Source organism: Mesoplodon densirostris, chromosome 8 (assembly GCF_025265405.1).
Source record: "Mesoplodon densirostris isolate mMesDen1 chromosome 8, mMesDen1 primary haplotype, whole genome shotgun sequence".
In the NCBI taxonomy this organism is placed as follows: domain Eukaryota; kingdom Metazoa; phylum Chordata; class Mammalia; order Artiodactyla; family Ziphiidae; genus Mesoplodon; species Mesoplodon densirostris.
In genome coordinates, this window is record NC_082668.1 from 19,084,386 (window position 1) to 19,093,576 (window position 9,191).

A 9,191-nucleotide genomic window follows, 5' to 3' on the forward strand; every position below is an offset into this window, starting at 1 on the left:
GGTGGGAAACCCAGGTTCCTGTTCCCTTTGATAAATCTGCCCCCAGTACAGGGCTTTGACTTTGTCCTGTTCCTGGGAAAGTTACCTTGAGTCCTTGGAAACCCCCCTAAGAAACACAGGAACTCCCCAGAGGGGTATGCTCCGAAATAACTCAGCTCCTGAATAACTACTGTGTGGCCCTGAACAGTGGGTGTGGGAGAAGAGGAGGAGGGAAGAAGCTGGTCGGCCCAGAGTGCCCCTCTCACCTTCAGAGCTTTGATGCCCAAGAGCTGGGCTTCAGTTTCCCCCATCTGGACTCTTAGGGGCACATCAAGTATAGAAATTAGCAAGAAAAGGGATCTGAGATATTAGCGTCATACCTAACACGTAAGAGACAGCTTAATAAAAACTTATGGGGACTTCCCTGGTGGCGCAGTGGTTAAGAATCCACCTGCCAATGCAGGGGGCACGGGTTCGAGCCCTGGTCTGGGAAGATCCCAAATACCGCCGAGCAACTAAGCCTGTGCACCACAACTACTGAGCCTGTGCTCTAGAGCCTGCGACTCACGACTACTGAAGCCCGCACACCTAGAGCCCATGCTCCGCAACAAGAGAAGCCACCGCAATGAGAAGCCCGCGCACCGCAATGAAGACTAGCCCCCACTCGCCCGCGCGCAGCAACGAAGACCCAACGCAGCCAAAAATAAATTTATAAAAAAAAAAAAAATTATGAAGTGGCTCACTGAGTACTTATCATGTGTCAGGCATGTACTGAATGCTTAAAATGCATTGAGTCATTTAATCCTCACAAAAGTCCTTTGCGATAGGACTGTTATTATCTCCATTTACAGATGAAGAAACTGAGGCTGAAAGAGGCGAAGTGCCTTACTAAGCTGACACAGCTAGTAAGTGGTTGGTACTAGGTTGAAACCCAGGTAGTCTGGCTTCTGAGCCCTTGTTCCCTGCAAAATGGGATTTTGGGGGCACAGAAGGGAGGAGAAATAGTACGGTACTGGCCAAGAGCAGAAGTTCTAGGGATGCCCGAGTGTCAGGATGTTTTAAACTACCCGGGTCAGCCACCTACACTGCAGACCTCACCTCTGATGGGGGGCGGGGATGCAATCCAGAGTGCCCTAGGGAGCAGAACCTCAGCCAGCCACCTTCGGGGAGGCAGAATCTACTCTGGGGGAGGGACAACAAAGTCGCTGAGGAATGGCCTCTGGGAACTGGGTGAGGCATGGAGAGAAATTGGGGACAGCAGAGGAGGCCTGTTGCCGGCAGCTTCCAGCTCTAGGCCAGCCTCTGTACCACAGATATCACTAAGGAAATAGGTTCCTCCGAAGTTGCCATAGCAACTCCAGGCTCAGGCTGGGGCCTGGCAAAGAAAGGCAGGGAAGGAAAAGGCAAGTCCAGGGCACGGGAGTGCCCGGCTAACGCCAACCAGATAAAGCAAGGGCGCCTCCCCTGCGCCTGCCCGGGACCTCTCCCCTGCCTATCACTAGCAAGCTCAGCCACTCTCACAAAGGCCTCCCCCCACCAGGCCCCTTCTTTCTCCTCCATGATGGTACCTCCCCCACACACCCATACCCATCATGAATCAGGCCCCCCCCACCGTCGGCTCCCCAAATGCCCCCTAATACCTCTCTCATCAGCCACTCCCCTCTTCTACCATAGCACTCCCTCCTGTATCTGCCAGCCTCAAATCTCCAAAAATGGCTCCAGCGCCTCCAACACCCCTGCTCCTCACCGCCGCCTACCAGACAACCTTCAACCCCACCCTTGGGCGTCTCCCGCGAGATCTGCACATGCCACCTCCATCACTCCAGCCCTCTGCCTCCACCCTAGGCCCCCCGCCATCGCCATTCCTCCCTGCCCCAGCCCCCTGCCTTCCATGCACCTCACATCCCCCTGCTTTCCCAGGCCCCCGGCCCCAGCTACCCCCTGACCGCCTCGCTCGCTTCTGTCTCCTGGTTGTGTTCTCGCTCCCTCCTGCTCTCCCGGGAGCTGCCGTGCGGAAAGGTTCCGTTCCTCCCAGAAAAAGGCCCACATGGGACCAGGAATGTGCAGAGAGATGAAAAGGCAGCAGCTGCTGAGACAACAGGCACGGAGGGGGCCCTGGTGGGGGGGATCCTGGGGACAACTGGAGCCTGAATGGGCGAGGCAGGAGAGGGCCCCTGGGAGAGTGGAGAGTTTGGAGGAGACGAGGAAGGCAGAGAGGGGTCCATGAGACCATGGAGATGGCACAGTGAGCCAGGACAGGTGGCAGCAGGAGGGTGTGGGTGGTGATGGTACAGGAGGAGGATGGAGCCGTGTGGGAAGGCAGAGTGGGTAGCTGGGGCCAGGAGTGGAAGCAGTCGGCGGGGGGGCGTGGAGAAGTGCACAGAGGGATGGATGGTGCAGGGGATGGGGGGGTGGAGGCTGATGAGCAGTGAGGGGCAGTGCAGGACGGCATGGTAAGGTGGGACAGTGCGGGCCCAGGTGAGGCCATTACTTACACGTGGATCGAGAGCGCCCGTCCTCTGTACAGGCTGAATGCGCTGCCGTACAGGTCACTGGCCACCGAAAGGCTATCCTCTGACCCCCAGCTTGCGCCCACCAGATTAGCTCGAGACGCCCGTACCAGCGGCTCCACCCCCAGGTGCCGTGGCCCGGCCCCGGTTGCCTGTGCTTGCCTTGGGCTGCCCAGGTGGCGGTGGGTGCCACCCCTGCTGCCCGCTTCCTGTTCCAGGACCGTCTGCCCGCTGCCCCACCAGCTCACTTGCTCCTCTGAGGTGCCTGTCACGGAGGTCGGGGGTGTGTCCAGGGAGGTGCCCACCAGGGTGTCGGAGCCCTCTAGAGAAAGGAGCACAGTGAAGCGAGGCACCTCTTGTGGGAAGGCCGTCTGCCGGCTCTGTGAGCGCCCCAGAGAGCTCACCCGTTGGGGTGCTGAAGGCCCCGTCATCCCGAAGCTCCAGGCGCTGGGTCCCCTGCACGTCGCTGATGTCATCCTCGCCCGTCTCCGAGTCTGGAGCAGAAGGGGTCTGTGTGGGCAGGGCTCCCCTCCCTCTGACTCCAACTCTTCCCTCTGTCACCTCCTGCCTCCCCCACAGGAGGCTCCGTATCACCACCAGCAGGGCTTCCAGCGTCTATCTCCTCCCCCCGTTTCTCCCCACATCCCGCTGCCCATCCTGAGAGGCGCAGGGTAACCCCTCCCATGCCAGTCCCCTGGCTCCATCTCTGGGCCCCTGGCTCCTCACCCTTGCCTCCTTGGTGGTGCCCTCAAAGCTACCTACAGTCCCCCCTCCCGGCCACTTAATGGACTGCAGGGCTGCAGCCCCTCTCCCTCCTCCCGTCAGTGATAACTTAAGTTCCTGTGCAGCCCCCCAAAATAATAAGGTCCTAGGTTCCAAGGCTCTAAATTCTGGGTTCTGGCCCCCCAGGAACAAAGGGGAGTCACCTCAGAGTCGTACTGTCAGGGCACTCGACCAATCGCAGGGCGAGCCTGTCCTCCACCCCAAACCAGCCGGAACACATCAGGGTGCAGCTGACGCAGGGTGAGGAGAGGCCGGGGTCGGGCAGGGAAGTGGGGAAGTGGAGGGCTAGGGCAGGAGCCAGTTTCCTACCGTAACTTTGCTTTCTGCAGGAGCGGAAAACTTCGCTTCCATAGGAGCAGCAGGAGAGAGACATGGACAGACTGTTATCAGAGGGTTTGTGGGGTCGGGCGCAGTGGGCAGGCAGGACAGAGGGGCCATGAGGCTACCCAGTGCCCAGAGATGCCCTGTCGGGATGGGAGTGGGGGGAGGGAGACACCTGGGATGGGCAAAGCATCTCTCATTCACTGACTGCCTGCAGGCTCCATGGGGCCCCGCACTGGGGAGCCCATGTGCTTTGGCAGATTCTTCAACTAACTACCCAAGCGATTTGGCATCCTTGGCACTTTCACTGGTGCTCCCACTGGCCACACACACACATGGACACACATACACACACCTACTTGTGCTCGGCCCAGCCACAGACCCAGGCCCCCCATTAGGGGTCAGGCCCACCCTCTATTAGGATATCTGCATTGTGCATCTGCATTGTGACCTCTCCTTTCAAACGAACCTCCCCATCTGTTCTGCATCATGATGTGACAGGCACCCTCTTCCCGATCTCTCTCTTCTACTGCTGAATGGTCCTCAGAAATGTGGTCAGGCTAGGAGCAAAGTTTCCTGGGCACATTTTTTAACTTCCCCAAATTCTATCAGGTTCTGTGCCTCAGTTTCTCCCCGGGTGCCATGACAAGCAGGAGCCGTGTACTGGTTATAGGAGCATGGCACTGAACTCATCCCCACAGGGCCCACAGTTGGAGAACAGTAAGCCCAGGCCCATGATGGGGTGTGCCAGCTAACCCCTCACCCCCATTGCTAGGTCCTCTCTCAGCTGCAAGGGGCCTTCTTGGGTGGGTGGGTGGGTGAGTGTGGGCATGTGGGGGGTCCCGCATCTCATGGGCCATCTTCAAGGCCTGGGTGCCTCATGAAGGGACATGAACCAAGAGGAGGAGTGCTCATGGGGTACAGCAGGCAGCTCATGGTCCACGCACCATGGGTGAGTCGGCCAAAGGCCCGGCGGGAGTGGCCGGTTTTCTGAAAGAGAAAAGCCAGAATGAGTTGTTGAGGGGAAGGCTTGCTCCTGACCTCCCTATACCTCTCGTCCAAACCTCTATATCAAACAGAAAGTCATTCCAGGGGCCAGTGTGGGTGGGGGAAGTGGAAGAGACCCCGGGCAGCTAGCTTCCCCTGTATGGAATGTCTCCACTCTTCCTTGCCTGTCAGCCCTCCCAGCTGGAGCTCCAGCGTGCCTCTGGGGAGGAGCGGGGAGGAAGGAGAGAGGACTAAGGGCCAAAGGCTGGACAGAGGACTGGGGACCTGAGCGACACCCCCCAGAGACAGAGGCTGACTGATGTGAAGGTAGAGACTTGGTGGGGGGGACATGCTTGGATGACTGGGAGATGGAGGGACCAGGACACAGATTCCTGCTGGGGGAAGGACAGACATCTGGGATAGGTGTCAAGAGGGCAGGGAGGGTGACAAAGGGGCAGAGGGCAAGATCCCCCAAAGGGCCGGAGCCTCACGAACGCAGGAAGGAGGCCCGGGTCCGCGGAGGACGGGGCAGGGCTTGGGGAATGCATTGAGCTCAGCGCAGATCCCTGCGCGGTGCTTTCAGGAGCACCGGAAGATGGAAGGCTCCGGAGGGGGGGGCTGGGGAGAGCCAGGCGGGGGCCAGGGGTTGGACAGAGACTAGAGGTGGCACAGAAGCCCGTGGGCGCTCCACGCCGAGGGCTGCTGCGGGGGCCTCCCCGGTGGTCGCGGGGATCGCGGGCGCTGGAGGGGTCTGCGCTTGGGCGAGGGAAGGGGCCTGACGCAGGCTCGGGAGCCCCCCGGAGCGCGCCCGGCCCGCAGCCTCGGGTACCGGGGTTGGGCAGGCGCGGCTCCGGCGCCCCCTCCCCGGGCCCGGCCGCGGCGACCCGCCCTCCCTCCGGGGCGCCCAGCCCTTCCTGCCCCCTCCCTGCGCCGCCCGCCCCCAGAGCCCTCACCTGGAAACGCTTCTTCACCCACAGCTTCTTCATGGCGGGGGAGGGGGCCGGGCCGGCGGCCGGGCGAGGAGGGGACGGGCGGGGGCGGGGCGGAGTCGGAGGCGGGGCCGGGGGCGAGGCGGGGAGCGGGCGGGGACCGGCGCCGGTGGCGGAAGGAGCCTCGGGGCCGCGGGAGCCCAGGCGGGAGCCCAGGCGGGAGCCCAGGCGGGAGCCCAGGCGGGGGGGGTTGGCGGCAGCGGCGGCGGCGGCGGCGGCGGCCGGAGCCGGCCCTTCCCCCGCCAGCCCGCACTCCCCCCACCGGACGCCCCTTCCCTCGCCTGCTCCCCTGCGTCCCCTGGGGCGACGATCACCTGCCTCGCGGCCCCCCCGCCCCGCATCGACACTTGGGGAAACTGAGGCACAGAAAGGGGTGCAGTGGCCCCTAGGAGAGTTCGGGCCACTCTGTCATTGGTCGCCCAACGCGGCGTCCACGCCACCCCCACCCGCCTCCCGCGGGGCTGCTCCGGAAGGTCAGCCGCATCTCCACTGGCTCACTCCACAAACATGCGCACGCGTCCGCCTTTCTAGGCAGTACCCAACACGCCGCAGGGCAGTGGCGCCGGGCGGGGGCGCTCAGATCATACACAGGGCAAGGATCCTCGTAGTGACATGTACCCAGAATGCGAATCCCCCCAGGCTGTTTAGGAAAGCCAGAGAGGGCCCTCGAGTTCCGTGATGATAGGTACTTTGTGCATCTTGGCGTGTGCGCGCGCGCACACGCGCACACACACGCGCGCGCGCGCGAGCACACACACACACACACACACACACACCCCAGCTAAGGTGCCCAGAGATGCTCCTATTCTTCACACATATAACCCACCTTCTCATTCACAGGTGAGCACTCTCACCAAATTTTCTTTGTCCGCCTCTCATTTGGTACCATGCATATTTTGCCTACACAAAACTACCCGCCCCAACAATCATTATAACTAAGTTTCTTAAGCATTTATTAAATGCCAGGCACTTTATAAACGTTACCTTATTGACAACAACACGGTGAGCTTGAAACCCTTATGAACATGTAACTGACTCCATTTAATTGATAAGTGACTAAGGCTCAGAGAAGTCCTATCACTTAGCCAAAGCCACACAGCTTCTGTGCCTCCATGTGTCCCCAGATCCAAATTCCCACCCCAGCCTGCACAAGTAGTGCCAATCTGGTTTCTGAGATGTGACTACTAAGTCATTAACATTAATGCTGACAGCATGCTTAGTATGTACCGAGCAATGTCCTAGGCACTTGATATAAATAAACTCATTTAATCTGTGCACAGAGGCACAGAGAAGTTACTTGCCCAAGGTCACAGAGCCGGTAACTGGGAGACCAGGACTCTAACCCAGGCACTGTGACTGAGTTACTGACCACTGTCCCATAAAGCCTCATGCGCTGATTGGTCAGTGGGACGCCTAACTTTTTTTCTTTAAAGCATGCGTCCAAAATAAATACAGAGCCAACTGATGAGTTTTGTTCAGCCTGCCCAATATTTTGCATGGCAAACATGCTCAAATTCAGCTGCTGACAACAGCAGCTCCCTCCTTTTCAGTTCCTACTTGGCTCCTGAAGTTATTTGAGTTTGTGGCCCTTTAAAGTTTTAGGTCATGACTTGTACAATCTCAGTGCCTACAGGTGGCCCTGTTTCCCAGACCCCCAGAAGCAGAGGTTGTGCCTACAGACACACGCACAGGACGTGCAATGAGAGGGTACATGTGCATGTCCACATCAGTTCCAACCAGAGGACCCTGGACTCACACAGGCGCTTTCCCTGCCCACCCCCAAACACACCCACACACAGATGGGGGAGCTGAGTGAGGAGAGGGGGTAACTTGAGCCCCTGTTGCCCAGGAGAATCCGAGGGGCTGGCACATTCCGTAGCAAAAATAACCAATGGGCAGCAGGCGTGAGTGACGGGACAGCTGGGCCGAGGAGAGGCCCATGAGATTCTGGGTTCCTGCTCTGGGCCTGCACTGCTCACCCACATAGGCCAGCCTGGGGCATGCTCTCAGAGCCCCAGCTGGCCCCAGAATGTCCCATTTCCCTCCAAGGCTGGGCAGCCTGGGCTCCCCCACCATTTCCCCAAACCAGACTTCCAACTTCTGCCCCCCCCAGCATTTCTCCTTAACCAGAGAAAACCCGTCATCATGCTGTGCCTCATCTCTCACACAGACCCTCCTCTGAGCCAGACCCCCACTCCCCTCTCTCTCCTGCCTTGCTTCAGTCTTCTCCCTTCCTTCCTCCTGCTTACCCAGCTCTGTATTTCTGACACACTATATCATTTTCACATATTTATTATGTTTATTGCATATAAGCTGTGTCCCCTCCCTAGAATGTCATCTCTAGGAGGACAAGAATTTTGGTCTTCCCCCTCCCGCCCCCCCACTTATAAATCTCAAGCACCTAGCACAGTGACTGGCACACGGTGGGCACTCAATACACATGGGAAGGGGCGACAGAGCTGCCGGTGGAGAGGATGGGGATGGGGGGATGGGGACTGTAAATTTTCCCCGAGCAGCTCATTCTCCAGCCTTCCGCTTCTGTTCTGACGCAGACCCCTTTCCAGAAACTGGAGAAGTGACAGTCTTGCTTTCCACTCAGGATCTTCCTGGGAGGGCCTGCCTTAGCTTCAGGAAAGTTCTCCTGCACGGGCTTTGGCTGACTTCATGGGCTCTCTGTTCTTCCCTTTCTTCCCTCCCAGGACTCCTCACTGCTCCCTCTCTGGCCCCTCCTGCTCTCCCTAATTAAGGCTTGGCATGAATGAAGGAGGCCACTCTAAATACCCATTCCCAACCCCATACTAGTTTCCTCCTGGCTTTTCATCCGGACATTCCACATTGTAGGTGAAAAAGATGATACTGCACAATCTACCCGCCTGCAGTTCCTGGTGTATCCCCCACCTTTCCCTTGCTAATTGGCCTTCTCTCCTTCTCTCTAATCTCTCCTCTCCATGCCTTCAAGTCCCCTGCGTGGTTCACTACCATCTGTTGACCTTTGACCCTTCTGATTGGCACCAGGGTCCCCCAGGCCCGGGCTATGAGACTTCCAACTGCCAAACACGGAGAGCATTGCCAGCTTGCGCCTTCCCTTGGCTGTGCTCTCTCCTCCTTACCCCCCATCCTTCAGTGCAGGCCTCCCGCTCCGGTCACACATGCCCCAAGCTTTAATGGTGGCGCTTGCTCTGGTTACTTGATTGGCACATGGCTCCTCGGCCCATGCAAGTGGGAGCCTGATGTTTTGAGAGAGAAGCATGCCTGCCTCTCTTGGAGACTGAGGCAGAAGACGGCTTTGGGGATATTGACAGAAGGATGGTCGGGATGACAGATCCCTGCCTCCGTCTTCCCACACTTCTCTTTCTGAGGACAGGCGCTGTGGACCTAGACCCAGAGACCCAGCCTTCAGATCTGGTCCTGCCACCGCACTAGCCGTGTGACCTGGGGTAAATTCCCTCTTTGAACCCCAGTTTTCTTATACATATAATGGTCATAACAGTAACCTGGGGCTTAGAAGTTTAAATACCAAAATGAGACAGGGTGCTTTACACATGTGACATATTCTGCAAGTATCCTGCATCTCTGCCATCTTCACTATTTCTGGTCTTTCCTCATTTCTGCACCCCAAATC

General features: G+C 58.6%; 1 protein-coding gene across 10 annotated transcripts in view; it reads right to left on the reverse strand.

The window, feature by feature from the left end:
* Positions 1 to 5,607, reverse strand: part of SPEG (striated muscle enriched protein kinase) — a 49,015-nt gene extending 43,408 nt beyond the window's left edge. For 7 of the 10 annotated variants that reach the window (XM_060107347.1, XM_060107342.1, XM_060107346.1 and 4 more), the window contains exons 1-5: positions 5,534 to 5,578; positions 4,357 to 4,583; positions 3,582 to 3,611; positions 2,894 to 2,983; positions 2,475 to 2,811 (exon numbers count right to left, since the gene is read on the reverse strand). In XM_060107347.1, coding sequence (XP_059963330.1) covers positions 2,475 to 2,811; positions 2,894 to 2,983; positions 3,582 to 3,611; positions 4,357 to 4,453 — 554 coding nt within the window. In that variant the 5' untranslated portion in view covers positions 4,454 to 4,583; positions 5,534 to 5,578. The other 3 variants (XM_060107338.1, XM_060107343.1, XM_060107341.1) reach the window with 3 other exon arrangements.
* Between the last annotated feature and the right edge of the window lie 3,584 nt (positions 5,608 to 9,191).